This window comes from Erpetoichthys calabaricus, chromosome 5 (assembly GCF_900747795.2).
Source record: "Erpetoichthys calabaricus chromosome 5, fErpCal1.3, whole genome shotgun sequence".
Classification (NCBI taxonomy): Eukaryota; Metazoa; Chordata; class Cladistia; order Polypteriformes; family Polypteridae; genus Erpetoichthys; species Erpetoichthys calabaricus.
Window position 1 is genome coordinate 185,997,193 of NC_041398.2, and position 23,777 is coordinate 186,020,969.

General features: G+C 36.9%; 1 protein-coding gene across 3 annotated transcripts in view; it reads left to right on the forward strand.

The window, feature by feature from the left end:
* LOC114642632 (centromere protein C-like) overlaps positions 1-23,777 on the forward strand; it is a 266,767-nt gene that overhangs the window by 173,208 nt on the left and 69,782 nt on the right. For all 3 annotated transcript variants that reach the window (XM_051928078.1, XM_051928079.1, XM_051928080.1), the window contains 2 exons: positions 11,066-11,130; positions 22,084-22,795. In XM_051928078.1, coding sequence (XP_051784038.1) covers positions 11,066-11,130; positions 22,084-22,795 — 777 coding nt within the window. The remainder of the gene's footprint in view (positions 1-11,065; positions 11,131-22,083; positions 22,796-23,777) is intronic.

Here is a 23,777-nt window from a genome sequence, read left to right on the forward strand (position 1 = left end):
AAACAGTAAAACATTAACATTTAAGAAGTAAAGTTACATTAAGTACTACTGCAGTGCCTTCGGGTATACCTCATTTTTTGTTTGCCCATTACATGCTTAAATGTATACATTTTTTGGTGCACCTACCCGAGAACACGCGACATATAACCGAGCGTGGGAGAAGCATGGATTTTAAACACGCGTTGAGTTCATCTGCTGGTCTCCCTCGTGGAATAACTGGTAATGTTTGACTAAAATCTACAGCGAGTTAAACGACATTACCTCCTATTTTTTTTTTTTACGATCTCTGAGATCTTGCTTTTTTCGGTTCAAGGCTTCATAAGCTCTTTTATGTTGTATGGTGTACTTATCCCAAACCATCATCTTTGAATGTTGCAAGACTTTCGCCTTGTATGTAGATCGGGGTAATTACATTCATTGCATTCCTAGTCTGAATCATAATCTGATTGTATGGGTGGTTACCTGGCACTGTAGGGTTGCCACCCGTCCTTTAAAATACGGAATCGTGCCGCGTTTGAGAATGAAATTGCGCGTCCCGTTTTGAATCAATACTGGACGGGATTTATCCCGTGTTTTTTTTATCATTTTTTTTTAAAGCAGCGTCTGATGCTAATCATCCCACACGCATTTTATGAAGATGCCTCCTTTCCTACTTTTGATTGGGTAATACTTGATGTGATCGTTAGTTTGATTGGTGTTTTTAACTGTCCAGTGAGGAGGGCGTGTCTTTTAAGTAGAGTCTGCAAACTGTTGGCACTGAGATGTGGCGTCAGCGCCAGAGTTGAAGCCCCAAACGTTGCGGTCAGCAAGTCGGCTAACATCCGCCATGTGCCGTCTTTCAGTTGCGAGAAGCAGTTCATAGAATGGTTGAAACTGTTGCCCCTAACGTTGCCTTTCTTCCCGCGTTTGATAAAAGGTGAGCTTTTAAGCCTGAGAAATCACCCCGTAAATGCACACGTTTAATTGCACATGTGTTAATATGTATGCTTACACAGTATTAAAAGACAGTCAAAAATTAACGTCATTTACCTTCGTTCCCGCGTGTGACTCGTGCTGTAAATGTCTTCCTTGTTTTTAGTTCACGTGATTACGTAGGAGGTGTGATGACGCGATACGTGACTCCGCCTCCTCCATTACAGTGTATGGACAAAAAATATGTTCCAGTTATGACCATTACGCTTTGAATTTCGAAATGAAACCTGCCTAACTTTTGTAAGTAAGCTGTAAGGAATGAGCCTGCCAAATTTCAGCCTTCCACCTACACGGGAAGTTGGAGAATTAGTGATGAGTGAGTCAGTGAGTGAGTCAGTCAGTCAGTGAGGGCTTTGCCTTTTATTATTATAGATTAGAATATTATGTGAATAAATAAATAAAAACTGGGAGAAAAACTATACTTATATACTAAGCTTATTATATTTCAAAGGCTGAATGACCAAAGGGAAGCTGAAAGTGAGTAGTGCAAATTTAAACACTTAACAAACATGTTGCCAGTTATTGTCTGCTGCCCACTCTTTGGTTTGGCTTTCTTTTTTGCATTCATGAAAAATCTGAAAAAATAGAAATAATACATGCCTTTATCTTGAAGTCTACTGCTGATCTATTGCTAATATAAGCATTTAGCTTACTAAAAGAGGTACTTTTCAAATGGTAGTTATCTAAAGCTAAAGTCTAATTAATTCCCCATTTGTTGTTTTATGCGGTTTTCATTAGGCTAATTGTTCAGAGAAATTATCTAGCATTGAAATGTGTTAAAAGGCCCAACTGTTGCAAAAAAAAAAAAAAAAAAAACATCAAAAAGCATAACTCGGAAGACTAATAAAAACTTTCATCCAGAAGCTGACTCCAGCAAACTTGCCGCCTCCAGTGGACACTACAGCTCTGAGAGTGCTCCAGGTTTTGAGTGGATTGAAGGAAAAACAGTTGACCAAGTACATAGGAGAATTGATATTACATTATGTAGTAGTCAGTTGTATAGGTTTGTGGGAGTCTTTTGGAACTTACTGTAAATTAACAATTTGATATCATTAAATAGGCCTGTTGACTTTGCTAACATACCAGCATATTTTCCGTACAGCAAACTTTGAACAATGAATAAGAGCACCCTACATTGGTAAAATGTAATCAAGCAGTGCTGATCAAATTGTTAATTTATAAAATGAACAGGAATATAAAGAATACACATGTAACAAAAATTACAAGTTATGCACATGGCTCTGTAATGAAGATGGCTGCAAAAATTGAATAATGTTCTTCCAGGAGATAATTACACAGAATATTCCCTTAGTCATTCCCCTATGTTGCATTGTTTTTAGCATACCTAACTTGGAAAAAAGAAAAAAGGCTGCACTGTTAGTGACCGTAGGGAAGAATAATAAAAAGGTTCTTTTGAAGATGGATTATATTTCAATCTAAAACACAACTAATTTGGTTTCACATCAGGCAAAAAAAGAGACAGAAAACCTAAAAGGGGCAGTTTAAGGCATTGTGTCTAAAAGGTAGTCATTAAATTCTCAAATATGAGCAATTTGTTGATGCTCTTAGAGGCTGCTTGTTGGCCGTGAGGTTATTTGCATTGTTTACCTTGTGGTGGATGGCCAGCTAAATATTCCGGCCCTCACCCCCAGGCCGCCAGGTGGAGCTCTCCCGACAACATGGAAGTTCCCCGAATTCCAGCAGGGCCTCATGGACTTTGTAGTTTGTATGCACAGCCCTGCTGGATACCATGGGGGCCACCAGGAGTCGCTGTAGGGAGACTGTCGGACTGTTATGTGCTCTATAACCTGGAAGTACGTCCTGGTCACATGAACAGGAGAAATGATGTACTTCCAGGTTGAAGAAAAGGACTTTTACCCTGACCCGGAAGTAATAAGGACTTGTGGACTGTTGGACAGGAACACCTCTGGGTCAGGGGGTATAAAAGGACTCTGGGAAATCCCAGACACTGAGCTGAGCTGGGAGGAAGGGTGGCTAAGTGTCTGGGAGCGGAGGATTGTGATTATTGTAGTGTTTATTGATTATATGAGTAGTGTGGAGTGGAGGGTGCTTTGTGCACGTTATTATAAAATAAAGAAGTCTTGGACTTTTACCTGGTGTTTGGCGTGGTACCTGAGGGTTCAAGAGGTCGATAAAAGCCTCTACTGCGACAACCTCAAAAAATCACACTGTTTAAAATAATGGATTTAAACCACTAGTTAAAGTGGAAAATAAACACATTAGACTAGCCTTATGACCTCCACAGTGCCCTCAACGTCTCCCCACATCCTTATCAGTCTACCAGCACATTACCACTTTACAAATGTAAACAGCAGAGTATATTGTCAATCATGATATGATTTTTTTCAATAAGTTATACAAATAATTAATGGAATTTTACCTCAGTATAGCAGTATTATAATTTTCCATAGCACCAGCAAGGCATAATCACTTAAAACTTGTACATACTTTGTAGCAAACATGATTTGCATGTACCATTGATATATTAATCATACTTGTAAGTATGAAGCAGAGGTACTTTTTAGTTTACATGCTACTTTTCATTGCTTGTAGAGCAGCTATTAACAATAAAGGGAGTTCAGACCAATGAAACTTAAGAAATATTAACCCCAAAAATATATATACAGTAATCCCTCGCTATATCGCGCTTCGCCTTTGGCGGCTTCAGTCCATCGCGGATTTTATATGTAAGCATATTTAAATATATATCGCGGATTTTTTGCTGGTTCGCGGATTTCTGCGGACAATGGGTCTTTTAATTTCTGGTACATGCTTCCTCAGTTGGTTTGCCCAGTTGATTTCATACAAGGGACGCTATTGGCAGATGGCTGAGAAGCTACCCAGCTTACTTTTCTCTTTCTCTTGCGCTGACTTTCTCTGATCCTGACGTAGGAGGATTGAGCAGGGGGGCTGTTTGCACACCTAGACGATAAGGACGCTCGTCTAAAAATGCTGAAAGATTATCTTCACGTTGCTATCTTTTGTGCAGCTGCTTCCTGAAATGACATGCTGCACGGTGCTTCGCATACTTAAAAGCTCGAAGGGCACGTATTGATTTTTGATTGAAAAACAAACTCTCTCTCTCTCTCTCTCTGCTCCTGATGGAGGGGGTGTGAGCTGCCGCCTTCAACAGCTTTGTGCCGCGGTGCTTCGCATACTTAAAAGCAAACAGCCCTATTGATTTGTTTGCTTTTCTCTATCTCTGTGACATGCTCTGCTCCTGACGCGCACTCCTTTGAAGAGGAAGATATGTTTGCATTCTTTTAATTGTGAGACGAAACTGTCATCTCTGTCTTGTCATGGAGCACAGTTTAAACTTTTGAAAAAGAGACAAATGTTTGTTTGCAGTGTTTGAATAACGTTCCTGTCTCTCTACAACCTCCTGTGTTTCTGCGCAAATCTGTGACCCAAGCATGACAATATAAAAATAACCATATAAACATATGATTTCTACTTCGCGGATTTGCTTACTCCATGCACAGTCTAGTCCTGACCAAGAAAAAAAATATAATCTCTTGTTTTAGTGGAAAACTTAAAGTTTCAGTTGTGTGAAGGGGCTCTCTGTTTATGCACTAATTTACATTTTCCAAGTTATTTATTTAACAGTATTTTAGCAAAAATAAATTCATTTTACACCTTGTGAGCATATGACTGGATGACTTGACACATACACTATTAGACGCAAGTAATTGTGAGATTTTTGTAATGGACGATTTTTATATAGTTTGCTGTTGTCAGGCGTTGGTCACTATTGAGTGCCATTCTTTTTAAATTTTATGTCATTTTTCAGAAGATCATGAGATTAGAAATTTTTCTTTGCCACCATTACAAACTACATGGGGTAAATAAAATATAGAATAACACTAGAATTACCAGAACCAACAAAAAAACTCGTAAATCCGGCCCACCTTAAATCCCTTCGCACCTCTTCGTCAGCCTCTTTTGTCTTCCAAATGTGTCGTTAACCCAAAGCAGCTTGCTATACAATCCCCCTCACCGCCTCAGAACGGGCAAGAAGTTCTCCCAGTTCCTGCCTTGATTGATTATCTGGGAGTGAGCTACCCAGATTGTAAGGGGAAATAATTTGATGTGTGTTTTGTGTCTACAACAATCTTTGTAAACACATCGTTAAAACAGAAACATTTCTCATGTTTTAGTAATAAATAACAAAATGTAGACATGAACTGTATAATGTGTGAAGGCTGATGGCCAAATATCAAATAAACACTTTAACAAAAGGTGCAAGTATAAGACGACAGCCTCCATGGTATAGCGGTAAGATCCGCAGACTTATAATCCGGAGGTCGTGAGTTCGAAACTGGCTCCCCAGCAAATTTACCATTTTCAGTAGTGAGCTGCTCTTATTGTTAATATTATACAATAAAAACATACATTTGATTTGTGTCTATTATAGCCGATGTAAATTTATAGTACTTATAAAAGTTAGTGGTTTTTTGTTGTTTTTTTTTCTTCACTTTTATTCTTTCAATCACGATACAGCAACCACCCCCTGCACCAGATCTGATGCGGTTACTTTTTATCTGAAACTGGGAATAACTGTGGATGTGAGAGGTGTTTTGAGACAATGGAACTGGAAATTCTCTTATCTGGAGGGATAAAAGCTGACACACATGCTAGTGAATCTGCCTTCTTCGTATCTCACAGTCACTTCAATTTTGTTTTATTCAGTTTTATTGAGTGTTCCTGCTCATGCTGAATTAGTATGCACCTTATGGTCCATGATGTCAAAGCCGCACTGACAAAAAACAGAGACATATGTACAGTATATATGATATTTGGAATAACATTTCGGAAAACATTTTGGCACTGATGCAACATTTTTAATTTTATTCATATTCATTCGCACTCCTTCTTGCGCTTGTAATCAGTGACTGTGTTTTTGTTTTGTTTTTTTCCTCGATCTTGCCAGTGTTCACTTTTTGGTGCATGGTGCGGTTTCTTTTGTACTCCAGGAAATGCAGAGGAAAGAATAGTGCAGAGAGGTCGGTTCCGCTGTATGCAATCATCCAATTCAAATATTGACAGTTCCTACACACCCAAGGACCGTCCTTTCTACATTTACGGCATGTGTACCTGTTGCAATGTACACACTTCTCTCTGTGCTGTGGTTACCATTACACTGAAGGGGCTGGGGAAGCGGCGGTTTTGGAACTGAAGCATGTCGATGATGCATCTGTCACTTTCACACTCTCCCTCGCCTCCCAACCCCCTTTTGTGATCTGACTCTAACAGCGCCAGTATAAATTCACACCTGATCTGATGCTGTTTGTTTTCAAATAATATTGCATTAGTGCGATGATGTTTTCTGATTAGTACTATTCCGGTCATAAAATGATTTCTTCCAAATGTCACATATATTGTCTCTTTGTTTCAGGTGTGTAATAGAAACCACAGCATAGAGAGAAGTGTGTACATTGCAACAGGTACACATGTCGTAAATGTAGGAAGGACGGTCCTTGCATGTGTGTGAACTGTTAACATTTGAATTTGATAATTGCAGATAGCGCTGAACTGACCTCTCTGTACTATTCTTTCCTCTGCATGTCCTGGAGTACAAAAGAAACGCAACCATACAGCAACATGTGGGGACTGGCAAGATCAGGGGGAAAAAAAAAACATGCGGTCACTAATTATAACCGCAAGATGTTATGTGAATGAATATGAATAATGTTGCATTCATGCCACAGTGTTTTCCGAAATGTGCTATACAGATCATAAAATGAATAATTCCAAATATCATATATACCTATGTCTCTGTTTTTTTTTTTTTGTCAATGCGACTTTGACATCATGGACCATAAGGTGCATATTAATTCAGCGTGAGCAGGAACATTCAATAAAACTGAATAAAAAAATCAAGTGACAGTGAGATATGAAGAAGGCAGATTCACCAGCATTTGTTTGTCAGCTTTTATCCATCCAGATCAGAGAATGTCCAGTTTCATTGCCTCAAGACATCACTCACATCTACAGTTATTCCCAGTTTCAAATAAAAAGTAACAGCGTCAGATCCCTGGGTAGGGGGTGGTAGTATGTATCGTGATCGTGACTGAGAGAATAAAAGTGGGGAAAAAAAAAACACTTACTTTTACAAGTACTATAAATGTACACCGGCTGTTACAGACGCAAACCAAATGTATGCGTTTATTGTATAATATTAACAATATAAGAGCAGCTCACTACTGAAAACGGTAAATATAGAAGGCAGTCAGGATCAAACTGGGGACTCTTGAGTACAAGTCAGCACATCTTACCGCTATGCCACGGAAGCTGTTGTATTGTCCTTGAACCTTTTGTGAAAGTGTTTATTTGATCGTTGGACTTCAGGCTTTACACATTATATAGTTTATGCCTACATTTTGTCATTTATTACTAAAATATGAAAAGGTTTCTGTTTTAACAATGTGTTTATACAGATTATTGTAGAAACGGAACACATATGAAATGCATGTGTTCCAAATAACTATCTATTTCTACTCTAAAACTCCAGCACTTCACTCCCAGATAATCGAGGTTGAGCTGGGAGAACTTTGTGCGCGTTCTGCGGCAGTGGGGGGATGAAGTAGCAGGCTGCTTGTCTTTATTGGCACATTTACAGGACAAACAACGTCTCAAAAAAGAATAAAATTGGGGATTTTCAGGTTTCTCTGATATTAAGGGCATTCTAACTGTAAGTCTCAAATTGATGATTCAAACCCAAAATAGTAAAATTAAGTATTTTAAGCAGTTATTAAAAAGGTTTTTAAAGTGTTGCATATTCCTTAACACTAGAATTACAAAAAAACGAAAGATGTATCATGATCGTGACTAAGGGAATAAAAGTTGGGAAAAAATGCTCTTTTAAAAGTACTATAAATTTACACCGGCTGTTACAGACACAAATCAAATGTATGTAGACAGATTTCTACATATAGAAGAAGAGGATACATTATGAGAAAATCTCTGAAAAACATGAAGTTGGCATGTCCTTGCCCCTTGTTCTACCCTTTCATGCTGTTGGGACATTTGATTTCAGTTTTGGCATGATTAACACATGGTCTTGAATCAAAGTGCAATATAGTCAAAGTAGCCGCTAAGTGAAATGTACTGTAATGGTTTTGTTTTTAGTTATATTTTAAATTATATTTTGTTTTAGATATACACACAATCTTTGGACATGACTTAAAATATAATTCACTTTTGTATTGTATTTTAAAATACTATGAAAATTACATGCCCTACTGAAAAGTAATCAATCATTTGGTTTCTATTTTTAATTATAACACAATAAATCCAAACCAGAATGAAATAGACCATGTGCATATGTTTTGCTTTGCAAATTTGTTAATTACATTTAATTTTGGCATGAATAATTCTCCATGCACATACAGTATGTTTATGTGAACTATTGTAATTGTTCACCTTCCTTTACAACGTATGGGCAGAAACTCAATCCACTGCTGCAAGTACCAGTGGTTCTGTACCATTTTTGCAAAAGGTTGTGCAGAATGGCTGAGGTCTTAAATTATATTGTTTGCCTTTCTAAGGCAATAAGTGTTGTGTATGTCCTGAAGAGAAGGCAACTAGGTGCCATTGATAATCTGCACAGTCTTCACCCCTGTCTGCAGTGCTTTATGATCTTTACCCAAACCAGGATGTGATTCACCCAGTGGGGATGGACTGCACTGTGCACCTTGAGAACAGATGAAGAAATGCAAGCTTGCCTTGGACATCTAAGTACATAAAGGTGCTGGTGAGACTTTCTGACTAACTAAAATGTTGTGCCCACTTATTATTTTTATTTTCATATCAAGAGGGAGAGGTCTGTTATGCCTTCATGCCCTTTTTTAGACATTCAGAGATGCCTCGCTCCTGCATAGCTAGCTTTCAACAATTTGAGAACATCTTTTACAGAGTTTCTTAGAGTAGACAGATTCTTGTGAGCTCAATTGTCTAACCTGACTATGGTCTTAAGGAGTTTGCAGTATCCTTTACTCCTTATACAGTGTCCATAGTGACCTTCAGATCAGTAACGCCTGTCTGCAGGCTGTAAAATCTTTTGCATTTGTTTCAGTAGCTATAGATCAAGTGATTGTGATAGAATATACGGTCATCTCTAGCCAGTGAACATTCTATGTCTGGAGTTTTCTGTTTATCTCACTGGTCTGAACAGCAATCATTCTTTGATTTGTTAACAGAAATAAGCAGTCCTGCCAGTTTACTGATTATGTTGATATGTGACACTAGCAATGCCTGTTGCCTGTCTGTGTTATTTGAAAGTTTATGACCCACCGTGTCTGTGCCAAAAAAAAAAAAAAAAAACTTATGAGCCTATCTTGAAGCAGCACCTTCTCAGGAGTATCATGTCCCCTTACAGTTAGCTTTGCAGACAATTCTGTCTCTCTCTCTCTCTCTCCTGCTGGTTGCTGACATCATTGTGCATCTTGACAAGCAAAAAATTGGGCATTGTAGTGAGATGATCCATCCTTTGTTACAAACAAGAAGAACTCTATATTTGCATACACTTTTTTGTAGACTGCCAGTCCTTGGTATGCATTTGGGATCTGTACTATAATGGGGGTGCTGTTCAAGGTCACTGAATCTACGGTTGTGACTAGATCTTGCAATTGGAGATAAGTGTTTGGAGACATTTGTCTATCATCCCACAATAGTGCAAGGAATTTTGTATGCTATCTTTAATTAGCATGGTTATGGTGATTTTTTACACAAATGTTAGCATTAATAGTCTCTATTGACAGCCTAGCTTTATACAGGGCTTTATGCCTTTAGGTGATCAGTTCATCTTCTACTAACTTAACTATTTGCAGTTAAAGACATTTTAAGCAAGAGTGCCAAGATTTTGCATGCCACTGTAGTTTTTAATAACACTTTGTTAAATAATTACATTAACTATGAGAGTCTGAGTACTTATCTTAAACTAATTGGTAGTGCAACATGGTGCTGGGACCACTGTAAAGAAGCTGTTTTTCTAGACTGCCTGAACCTGATATGTATTATGAAGGTAATTTTTGCGTTACTAGATAATAGACAAAGACCTGTAGCTCACATTATCTTGCTTTCTTCAATCATTATAAATAAAAACTCTTTTAACTAGATAGACAAATTTGTTTAACTAGATAGACAAATTTGTATTAAAGCAAGGATATAATTGTTTAACAGACCTGCTATTTTTTATATGTTGTATTTCTGCAAGCCTGGAATTATCTACATTGTATAAGAGGTAGAATATATTATGTAGAAGTGCAGGTTCAAGTTTGTAAAATTAGTATAATACTGTACATAGAAGTGATCTGATTTCTAGCTCTCAGACATAACAGAAAACAAACTAGCTAATGGGAAACAATAAATATTATTAAAACTGGTCAATCAAACATTTTATGTGCAAGCTGTTGTCTTCATGGTGAGCTGGAAACATCAGCTTACTGTGTTGACTGCAGATTTTCTTGTAGTGCCATCATACCTTTTTATGTCAAGTTTCTGACTTGTCTTTAAATTTATCGTGCACATTTTCGATCTCAAAAGTACACTCTTTAAACAAATGATTTAAACTATATTGTTGATCTGTTATGAGCAAGCAGGTCAACGTGTTCAAGAGAAACCTGTTGCTGTATTCACCTGCAATGAGTGTACTGAGCCACTGAGGGCTATTTCATATAGTGAAACATTGGAAATATCTTCTTAGATATACTAAGGTGTTGGCCACCTCATATCATGATCGAGTGGTGGGGATGAGGGCCAGAGGGACACCAAAGATGATGTGGTTGGAGGTGGTGTTGAGAGACCTGAGGGTAATGACTCTTATCCAAGGAATGCTGGGGGCTGTCAAGATTGAAGGAGAAAGTGCGGAAACTGGCCAACCTGGAAAATAGCTGTTAACCTGGTGATGATAATGATCCCTGACTCCTAAATCTTTTTTCACCTTTCGACTTTTTCTCATGTTTTGCAGAACATTTATATATGCTAGTCAATGATTAGTGTAGCTAAACCTTTTTTATTCATTTTATTTTCCACATTCTGCTAATAAGTACAATAATTTTTTTTTTTCTTTTAGTGAAACGCCTCACCGCCATTGTGTCTCTGATACATTGAAAAGTGATGATATTGACAAAGAAGCAGGTAAATATTTCCGTAAAAACATATTAATGCTGAGTACTTTTGCTGCAGCTATATTGGTTTGTGCTAATAAATAACAATGTATTCAGTCAGTTATGTTAAACCTACTGTCACTCTAGAGAAGTGACTAAATTACATAAGGCAATTAAACTTTTCCTGATGTAGTGCTGAGCTGTAAAAGAGTCTGTGTGACAGTCACTGGAACAAGCCTCAGTCCCAGCACTCTCTAATGGTACAACAAACACAAAACACCAAATAAACTTAATGTCCTGGGTCAAAAGTTCGATGAGGCTTTCCTCCATTTACACTGTCCAAAACACTTTCCTTGCTTGTCTTCAGTCACTTGTGCTCATTACTGTTTGTGGTAGTGTTGGATCAGTACTAAAATTTGGACTTTGGTGTCAATACCAGCTTTTGAACCTCAGTACCAGTACTGAAACAGAACTGAAACAAATAACAGATGACCCTGCAGGTAGTTCAACTCTACTGACATCTTGGAGGACAGACCAAAGCCATGTTCCAATTCAGCATCAAAGTAAGAGGACAAAAGGAGCCCAGAAAACAAGTGTACGCATTTCCAAGCAAGTAACAAAAATAATGATGCATGCCCATGTTTTCAATAGGACATAACTATTGAAAAGCCGAATATGTGATCCGGAGAGCAGGCTGTATTACTTAAACTTCATGTTTGCTCTAAAGATCTAATAAAAAGCTGAAGCTTTTTAAAAAGCTCTAAAGATACTAATAATGACATGAAGTGTATAATGTGTGAAGACTTTAGTCCAAATGTCAAATAAACACATGCGCTTTTATTCAACAATATAACCAAAGAAAAAAATTATTTGATTTTCATGTTGCTGTCAATTAGTTAAAAACCCAAGCTGAAATGTCAATTGACAGAAAGCTGATATGTATTCTTACATGTTGCAGAGGTAAGAACTGCTGCTTTATAACCCAAAGGTTCTGGGTTTGAGGCTGGGCACGCCGCATTTTGAGTAGTGAGCTGCTATTATTACAGTAATATAATAAAAACATACATTTGATTTGAGTCTGTAACACCTGGTGTAAATTTTGGCTACTTGTAAAAGTTTCCGCATGTTTTTTTATTATTCAGTTTTATTCTGTCAGTGACGTTCACAGCAGACTTGCCTCTCCCTCTCAGAGTTGATGGCATTTAATGGCAGGTAACCACAGTTGGTGCTGTGGTTGATGCCTGCTCAGAACTATTTGTTGTACTGGCAATATTTCCGTAAAAACATATTAAGATGTTCCATGACCACTATCAGACTACCATGCTGCATTTGCGCTTTGACAACAAGTTCATTGTACCACATGAACATCACTGACAGAATAAAACTGAATAATAATAAACAAGCGGATTAGCGCGAATATATTGCTTCTGCAAGCATACTTTTGATTCTTAGCGCAATCAGAGAAGTCGCAAAATCAACCAGACTGTTCAAGCAAATTCTAGAAAAAAAAAAAACCCTGTTCTAAATCCATTAAATATTTCTCTTGTTTACTTGCTAAGCGGATGTCAGATACGCCCCGAGGCTGGGGCATGAATGAGGAGGGCCCCACGCCTCAGCCCGCTGTGTAAATTGGTACCGCAAGCTAACTACGATACTTAGCGTGATGAGAGAGGTCGCAAGATCAACCAGAATGTTCAAACAAATTATAGAAAAAAGATCTAAATCCATTAAGTAGTTTTACCGTGAAAAGCAGACAGATATACAGACAGACGTTGGATTTTATATACAGTATATAGAGATTTGGACTAAAGTCTTCTCACATTATACACTTCACATCATTATTAGTATAACATGGAAAAAGTTTCTGCTTTAAGTATGTGTTCAGCATTTCTTGCCTCCCATTTCCTGCCATCCTACACTTACACAGGTCATTGTAGACCTGGAATACACATGAAATGTATGTATTCCAAATAACGATGTATTATTATCCCTATACAACTCCAGGCACCTCACTGCCAGATAAGACACTTGAGCTCTGAGAATTTTGTGATGGACTCCGTCGGTGAAGGGGATGGGATAGTAGGCTCCGTGCACTGATTGACACATTTGCAAAACAAAAGATTGTAATGGAGTGGTGCGAAGGAATTTAAGGTGGTCCAGGATTATGAGTTTTTTCATAGGCTTCAGGGATTCTAGTGTTAAAGAAATAGACGTCATCAATAAAAGTAAGACTACTTAGTGACACTTGCTTTATTGTATTTGTATAAGTTCCAAAAAAGAGGATAATTTTTTAAATTTTTGAGGACTTTCGTCAGTGGGTATATAGTATACATTGTAGTTCTAGTGGAGCTCAGATTGGCTAGTAATGTTTGCAAATATGAACCCACATATGTGACAAGCACATTGTTTTAATAATGCATGCGCTAACTTTTGCGTTTTTTTTTTCAGTTGAATCTCTACAGAAAATGGTTTGACTTTGGAATTGTATTGTTACAGCATAAGAGTTCACATTATAAATACTGAATGGATAAATATGTGTAGAAATTTTTTGTCATACAGAAAATTATGATGACTTTCAAGGGGATTGAATAATTTTGCACACCACAGTAGATACTGAATTGGGCCTGGCATTGAAAAGACAGACAGACTGACTGAAATTGTGCTACATCTGCGCATATACAGTCTTCATCAACAGTTGGCTTTCTTGGAACAGGCATCTTACAGAGGGGACTGGCTGACAAGTCAGGAATATTGAAGCCAAGCTTCAGCTCTTTGTGCTGTGCGGAAAGTCAGTAACCGATTGATGAGGTGCTGCAGGCAGTTTTTGTATGGTGTGGGTGTACAGGTTAACATCAAAAGGCAATTTGCAGCAGTGTCTGAATTTCCTAAATCAATTGACTGCACTCATAATACGATAAGGGCACCTAGTGAGAATAAAGCTTCTTTTGTTAACCGTATACAGTTACATTCCATTGATGCACAAATCATCTGTGTTGTCAAGATCAGACTAACAAATGTTCTGGCACAGTGGCCAGGGTCAATCCATAATTCATTTATTTTGAGCCAAGCTTGCTGATGGTTTCGTTACTTATAGCTAGACTGTTGATGTAAGGTATGTTACTGAACCCTCAGTGATTTTGTATGGAGTATACTATTCATTCTAACAACAACCATGTTCTTACATATGCCAGGAGATTGTATGTGCTCACTTAGATGCTGAAATCGTATGGCTTTCTCTTAACCCCCCCCCCCCCCACAGTTCAGAAAAGAGACACTACGATGCTGAGTATGGTCATACATGCTCAGTAGTGAAGTCAACATTGGTCTCCTCATATGCAGGTTGTGGTGTCTGGATGCATCAGCTGGGAGGTTGCTCTGCTAGCCAATAATGATCTGTAGCATCGCGTTTGCAGGCGCTGTACTGTATTAAATGGCACAGCACAGTTATCTTTCACACTCTGACCTCATTTATATTGAGCCAGATGACCCTATTGCCTACCCACTAACAAACAACTGTATATATTGTATTAACATAGTTATTTCACTCAAGGACACAATAAGTGTTTTACCTGATTTCTCTGCAGCTGTCTAATCTGCTATATCTGTACATTTTGACATAATGCCATATAAGAAGGCATTGACATCAGATTGCATAGATGTGCTTTTCCTTACTTACATTGCACTTATACTCTGCCAGTAATGAGTGTTCTGCTTTGCCTCTACCTCAAGGATGTTCCTTTTTTTCTCTTTCAGACATGGTGTGCATGGTAGAGCTCATGACATTCATGGCAGCAGTAACATTTTTCCATTGTACAAATAATTGCTAACACTGACACATAGGCCACTAAGTTTTTTGTGTGCTTCTACGTAAATTTAATTTCACAATCTTCAAAGTTTTTGCCTTTTACCTCTCTCGTCTGATCCACATTGTCACATCTTACAGGTAAATTTGTTCATTGTAAATACACGTGTTTGAATAGCATGGTCAATATATGGTGGTTTCAGGTTGGCAACCAGGTGGTGTTTGAGGCGTGTTTACTTAAAGAACACACAAGAAGACTGATTTATGAAAGGGGAATTTCTTACAGATGTGCACACACCAGGTTTTATAAATCAGTTTTTTTTTCTAAGCATTTTCCTACTTTTTTGTTGTTGATATACAGTCAAAGTAAAAAGGTGTGTGAACCCTTTGGAATTATCTGGTTTACTGCATGAATTGGTCATAAAAAGTGATCTGATCTTCATCTAAGTCACAGGTACTGATATACACAATGAGCTTAAGCCAGCGACACACAAAAAAATGTACTCTTTCATGTCTTTATTTTACAAACTCATTCAGCATTCACAGTGGTAGTGGAAAAAGTAAGTGGGATTTAATAACTGGTTGACCCTCCTTTGGCAGCAATGACCTCAACCAGGCGCTTCCTGTAACTGCAGATCAGACCTGCACATCGTGCGGGGGGAATTTGAGCCCATTCTTCCCTGCAGAACTGCCTTAACTCTTTCATATTCTTTGGTCGTCTTCTGTGTATGGCTCTCTTCAAGTTATTCCACAGCATCTCAATAGGATTGAGATCTGGGCTCTGACTGGGCCACTCCAAAAGTCAGAGTTTGTTCTTCTGATGCCATTGTGCTGTGGATTTGCTGTGATGTTTGGGGTCATTGTCCTGTTGCATCACCCAGCCTCTTCTGAGCTTAAGTTGACGGACAGACACCCTCACATTATCCTGGAGAATTTGTTGATAAACTTGTGAATTCATTTTCCCCTCAATAATGGCAAGCTGTCCAGCTGTTGCAGCAAAGCAGGCCCAAATCATGATGTTCCCTCCACCATACTTTTACTATAGGGATGATGTTGATATGCAGTGCCCTTTTTTTTACGCCAAATGAAGTTCTGCTTGTTCCTCCCAAATAGTTCAATTTTAGTTTCATCACTCCACAAAACATTTTCCCAGTACCGTTGTGGAGTGTCCAAGTGCTCTTTCGCAAACTACAGGCATTCAACAAAGTTCTTTTTTGATAGCAGTGGCTTCCTTCTTGGTGTCCTGCCATGGACTCCTTTCTTGTTCAATGTTTTGTGTATAGTTGACTCATGAACAGAGATGTTAGCCAGTTCTAGTGACTTCTTCAAGTCCTATGCTGTTACTCAAGGGTTCTTCTTTACTTCATTGCTGACTTTGCGTTGTGCTCTTGGGGTCATCTTGGCAGGGCGCCCACTTCTAGGCAGAGTAGCCATACCACCAAATTGTCTCCATTTATAGACAACTTGCCTAACAGTAGACTAATGAATATCTAAAATTTTTGAGATGACTTTGTGACCCTTTCCAGCCTTATGTAGATTAACAATTCTCAATCGTAGCTCTTCAGACAGCTCTTTTGTGCAAGGCATGATTCCCATCTGGATATGCTTCTTGTCAAAAGCTTGAACTTTATAGTGTGTTTTATCAATCAAAGTAATTTTAGGCCACATCTCTGAACTCGTTTCATTAAATGGACTCCAGGTGTGCTAAATTCTGACTGCAATGAGCTTTTTAAAAAGTAATTCGCTTAGGGTTCACTTACTTTTTCTAACCTTCAGTTTCACAGTTTGAATGATTTATTCAATATGGTCAAAAATTCTCTGAAAATCTGTGTATCTTTAGTTATAGGAGACTGTGTTTGTTCGTTGTTGTGACTGACATGAAGATATGACCATGTTTCATATGGGAATTAGACATAAATATAGATAATTCCTAGGGTTTTGCATACTTTTTACTTTGACTGTATATTTTTCTCTAAATTACATGTGAGCTTTTATAAATGCGATTCCAGGTGTCCAGATCATTCTTCACCTGAGCACTGAAATTTGTGCACTACAACAGGCAGAGTCAGTAGGCAGTGTTTTTTGCCACACCAATACGTACTATCTGTTAAATGGCTAAATATTTAAATATTTTTAGGTGCATACACATAGACCGGCAAGCTATTCTTCCTTATAAATTTTACTTGCATTATGATGATCTTTGTGTTCTTTGATACAATCCCCAACTCTATGACATCAGCCAGTCACTCTCAGTTCAACTGGGGTCTCCCCCATGGGTAATTTTCATAGTAGGAGAGAGACCTCCAGCTTTTTCCCTCACAGAGAAGCTGTATTGGCTTTTCACCCAGCTGGCATTATACCAAACCTTCACCTTTCAGGGTTGTGTAGGGTGAGCCCAAATGTCAGCATCATCTTTTCTTTTTTTGGGGCTCTGAACAGGCTATATGTGTGTGTCTAGGCCAGGAAACTTGTTTACCAGTATTCCACCTGCGGTTGAGGAATTTTATTTTTGGATTGTTCTTTATTAAATCCCTCCTATATGACCAGAATGCCACGGGTGATACTATCAAGAGCACATATCTGCAGAGAACATACTGTAGCTTTAAAGATCATTAAGTCTCACAAGCCCTCGCAACTGGCTAAGGTCATAGTCCCAGGAAGACCAGAATTCTTATGACTTGGAAAATAATTCTGTTTCTTTGCTTACTATTTACCACACATCTTTCTATGAAAGTCATATTCATCATACAGAAACAATACTGACAAGTGGAGTGTTGTTAATAATATTGGCACCAACAAGTAAATTCAATAATAATGCCTCTAGTGCAGGAAAAACGCCCATTCCTAGACTACTTTGCCTCTTCATTGCTTCTGATGGAAAGTGCTAGTAAGTATGTTGCATCTACCACATTGTTTTATAACCACAATGCAAGTGTGACTTTCCAGTAACGACAAGATTTGTTTGTCAGAAGTAGCATCAAATGTGATGAATGGTCGCACACCATCTATTAACCTGATTGTGACCTGCAATGCATCTTGTGTTTTCATATGCCATGAAAGCAAGTCATTTTCTTTGCAGTATACTATACAAAGTTCAGAGATGATTTTCATAAGCTACATCTCCAAGTACTGTTGATATACCTAACTTCATCAGATAATAGAGTGGGATACATTATATATGTATGTGTATATAGGTATGTATGTGTGTATATATATATATATGTGTGTGTGTGTGTGTGTGTGTGTGTGTGTGTGTGTGTGTGTGTGAGAATTATTTTATGCCCTGCTCTTTCCACTATTCTGTGCTAAAACTTTACAGCATTCGTATCAGCAACCCAAAGTCATCTGCTTTTGTTTCTCTTCAGCAAAAGTTGACAATAACTTTAATGTATGTTTCTTTTTTGTTGTTTTAATAGGTTCATATGTGTCAATTGTCTTGAGTTGCCATTGCCAATAATATGTGGACAGCTTTCATCATGACATATTGCATATCACTGTGTATATCCTTGTTCACTGTTGTGTTGCTGCACTCTGCAAAAAACATGCTTAAAACAATAATTTATGCAACAAATCTTATAAAAAATTAAAAGTGAGCTGAATTATACTAATCCTTCATCTTATGCTTTGACTGCCTCCTCTACCCTGTAGCACTTGAATTATATTAACAAGTATTAGCTTGGATCCCATGGAAGTACTTCAGCAGTGCTGAGCCTTGATATTAATCTCCTTGAATACAAGAGGTCACTACAACATAGTAGTAATGATTGTAAAAAGTGGAACTGGTTTTGCCATAGGGGAATTTATTTCAAAATGAATTTCATTGGCTGCTGAATGTACTGTATTTATTGTGATATAAGTAACATATTCTAAAAATTTGTCACATGAAAGATCTGTTACAGGCTGTGAGAGTACCTTAATTTAAAGTTGGACCGTATAAGTGAGAGCTGCAGCAATTTGATCATTTTTCAGTTTAACTTGTATACAATTTATTTAGCTTGTCTGAGTGTTCTAGTTTCTCTTAGAGTGCCTCTTGCAACTTAAATTACTGCACTAGAACCAATACAACGGTTACATTAGAATGCTGTTGCACTTTATCAAGTACTGAAAAAGCGCACTACAGTATGACATAATAGCCAAGAAGATCAGTTTCTGTATGTCTCATTCCTCTATATACCTGGATATTGAACATTATAAATAAATAAATAAATAAATGTCCATCAGTCATACAGTTACAATTGATACAGAACATAATAGCACTTGCTTTAGGGAAAAGCGTATTGTGACGCAAATGTAAAGCTCCATCAAAACACATTAACACTGGTTTTCTGAAAATGTATCCTAGAATGCAAAAAAAAAAAAGTATGGATGTATCAAGTGCAAGGTATTAAAACCACCAAATGACTGCAGTTGTTTCAATGACCACAATTGTATCTCTAGATTATTGCATGCCTATACAAAATACCACTCAGACAAGTAATGCCATATTTTCTCATGGAACACATTTCACCACAGCCTTGCATACCTTAAATAGACAAAACATAAAGGAATGTCTTGGTATACACTGGGGAAAAGGTAACTGTATATGTTAAACTAAAGATGGAGCACATAAGTTTATCTACAACACTGCAAGCAAGCATTCATGCTGAATTACCAGTATGCAGTTAAGTGTGGTATTATGAGGGCAGCTTAATCCCAATGCAACATGTAATGAAAGTAAACTACATTTGTTTTGTAACCAGTTAATATGTCCTGTCTCTTTCAGATATGTAACCATTTTAGAGCATTTTAAGGTCAACTCACCATTCCCTAAAATATAAATAAATAGATAAGTGGGAGGATACAAAGCACCTCTGTGCTAAATAGAGATTCACCCTTATCACCTCACCACCTTAGTCATAAAAAAAAACGCATACAAACTTCTACCAGTGATTAATGCCACATAACATCTTGGATAGAAAGAGTTTTCTTTACTGATGCTATATGCTTAAGTACCCATGTAGTCTTGATGGTTTTAATTAATAAAATTTGGTATGGTTTTCCATTTGACATTTAGGAATCTGTTCTCTAATTTTACTTTATCCAGCACTCACTTATGGAATATTGGAGCCTTTTGAACAGCATTAATTGCAAAGTATCATCTAGCCCTAAATGGACATACACATCAACTGTTAATTCTAGTGGCTTTAAATTAACTGAGTTCATATTTTTATATTGAAAAGAAAAATGGGTTTTTGTGCATTAACCCCATGCAACATTTTTCTTGTAGTGTGAAAATCTTTATTATTAATGTATGTCCCTCATAGCAGGAAAAGTATCACAGTATATCAGGCTAACTTTATTTCATATAGCCCCTTTCACAACACACACCTTTATCTTTTTCATGTTGATAACTGAATAATGGAATGTGGCCTCTGTGCCACCTCGTATTTATACCCTGGTGACAGAGGAAGTCATGATAAAAATAAATATTATACAGTCTTCCTCCATTCTCTGATCAACTTAAAAAGTAACATCTCTTTATTAAAAACACTTTCCCTCATGTCCGCGTTATTCAGCCATGACCACTCCCCTTCACACCGCTTGCTCAATCATTACTCCTACTACACACATCCGCTGTCTGTACCACCCCGTGACACTCTCAGTGCTAACTTGCCCTTCAACACAGTCAGTTATAATGACAAGGCAGAAAAGCAAATTATCTATTGAAGAACATTTAATTTTAATTGTGATAGAAAAAGAGCAGCAAGAGCTAATAATGAATGTCCAAAAAAAAAGAAAATGAACATAAAGGAGCTGCATATAATAAAAATAAAGAACAAAAAGAATCTTTCAATAAACAAAAAAGTGAAACATGTCTCGAACAATATGCGAATAGAAATGCAAAAAAAGCAGTGTTTATAGAATGTAAGTTAGAGGTTAAAGTAATTCATAATATTGTTTTTGATGAGTCATTAATGTAATTAAATTTGTATTTACTTTTTATTACTTTTTTACTTTTTCCTGTTTTATTATTCATTGGTATTTAAAATAGTTACAGTGAAATACTCACGTAACTAATTTTCTATCTATAATGACTAAAGACCAAACTGTCTCCCTCCTGTGCTCTGCTTATGGTGAGCGAAGTAAGCGGGGGGCAGAGCCCCCAATACAGATAAAAATAAATAAACACTCCAATTACACTTTATTGCTAAGAAGTTCTAGTGGTGCAAATAATTGTGGCACATGTGGTTTTGTTAAAAATAATTACTTCTTAATGAGGGGTTATTTTTTCTCAATTACTTCAATTAAAAGATGGATGTCTCATTTTTTTCAGTGCAAGATTAAGGTAATTGACAGTTTTTTTTCGGTTTTTTTTTGTTTGTTTTTTTTTTTAACCACTTTTATTACTCCGGTTTCCTAAAAGTGCCAACAATTGTGGAGGGGACTGTATATAAAATTTATAGAAAAAAAGTGTGCCAAATATTCCCCTGTTTGAAAAGTGAGCACATTACAGGAAATTATGAAATCTTTTATTTGTCAGCTAACAGGGTCCCTAAATAAGCATACTAAGGTATTTTATAAATGTTTTATAATCTTGTGGTGTTCTGCTTGTGCTTATTAAAATGAAACAGGAGTTATGTCAGTACACTGCTGCCTTCTGTCTTGCTAAAATCACATTGCTATGTTGACTTGTCCCTTAGTTATCATGTTGATTTCTATAGTACCATCTATATTATCATAGTAAAATGCTGATCATCACAAAGCAGATTTAAATTTGCATTATCGGCCATTCTGCCTGAAGAAACTTGTCTGTGAACTGGGGTGGTAGTTGCTGTTTAAAATGATGTTGCTTAAGTATGCATAAGCTTGTAGCTGTAAAAGGTGATGGAACAGTTACTATAGCAAGCAGTAACCTAAAACAAGGTCATTAAGTCTGGGATATAGGCAAGTCTCAATATTTCATGCTTATCCACACAATAGTAGGTAATAAAGGTTAGACTATATTTTCAGCTTCTCACTTTACAGTATGTTTAGCTATGTGCCAGACGAAATTTGCTGAAAAATTAATATTTTCAGCCATGTTAACCAAATCAGAAGTTGGGCTGAAACAAGAAGCAAACTTTCAGTTGGTCTCTAATTGTTGCTAATAACAGTGATTTCTCATTTGTTTTAATATAACTAATTAAAATATTTTTTTTTCAGCCAATACAAAGAATGAAAATATTGTGAAAGAAAAGAAGAATATTAAAAATGAGAGTTATATATCAAGAAGACGGAAAAATCCTGTACCTCTAAAAATCCAGAAGTCAGAAGTGGCTCATTCTGTTGACACTGACTCAGAAAGTACTTCATCTTCGATTGCAAAACACAATGAAAGGAAGGTCAAGCCAAATAAAAAAACAATTAAGAAATGCACTAAACAGTCCATTTTAAAGAAGCAAACTCTGCACAAAATGTCTGAAGCTTATTGTCTGAGTAAGGATGATAATCAGGTTCTGAATATGGACATGGAAGATAACAGAAACAGTAAAACATCCGCTGATGGACCTTCTAAAAAACGGCCCAAGTCTCAGATTAACTCAAAAAAAAATGTAGTCAGCGTTCCAAATTTTAGAACATCTCTGGCATCATTTAAGAATGTATTTGACAGCTGTTCAAGCCCTCCTTTAGAGACCAGAAGTAATCCACCATTGTCCTCATCACTCAACAGAATTTGTGCAGTGCCTGGAACGGCCTTGGATTTTCAGAATGACCATTTGTTATCTGAATCTTGCGATGCAGAAATGAGTAATGATTTGTATAGCCAACATGTACATGATGCTCATGAACAAGCATCAGATCAAGAAAATATGGGAACACGTGTGAAGATTATGAAAGCAAAACCTGGCACCCATCTTCATTTATTGTTGAAAGAGTAAGTCTAATTCCTTATCGATGGCTTTTTAAATTAGAAATGTATGATGTCTGATAATTAAATTTTATTCTGTGATTAGGATCATTTCAGAATTACAACAGTAAATTTATGATAGTTGTTTTTGTTGGTAGTTTTTGTTTTTATCTTGCGTTGCATGTCACTCACCTAATCTATATATTGGTTTATGAAGTTTTCATCATCCAGAGCAATCGAGCATCACTTATACAGTGCATACTGTATGTATTCTTTAAAAACCTTTAAAATACTACAAAGAATATGCCAAAAAAGCTAATTTAAATACATTGTGTGATTGCCTGTTGTTCTCATGTAGCTGACTTTGAAGACAACATAGAGCTACTAGAGATGATGCTCTGTAAATTAGATAACATGCAGTGATGACTCTTGTGAGAAAATTGGCAAAGCTAAAGACTGAACTTTAGTTTAGTTAAAACTATATTGAAATTCAACATAGTTGGTAAAAATTAATCTTGGTGTTTAAAATTGTAAAAGAGAAACAAAAACAGCACAGTGTGCAATACAGTATATCACCACAACATTATAAGCAATAGCATTAAATTATAATATAGTATACTATGTAATGAATATATAATACAGAAAATAAGAACAGCATCTTTGAGGATTGCACACATTTTTATAATTAAGGTATGTTTTATGACATTGAGTAATAGGGGGCTAAATTTCTAGGGAGAACAAACAAGACTTATGATTGATATGAATGACTGCTCCTGTAAACTACTAACGTGATGAGAGCTGTTCTGAGTGATCTGTAACATTTTCCTAAGGTAATTAAATTGTGTCCTGAGGATAAATATAGATCATGTATAAAATGCGCTTTCTTATTTACATTCCTTTGTACTGTATCTCTGAGCAACCATTTGTATAGTCTTATTTACATTCCTTTGTACTGTATCTCTGAGCAACCATTTGTATAGTAGATTGTATAAAGTAAGCAGATCACTCT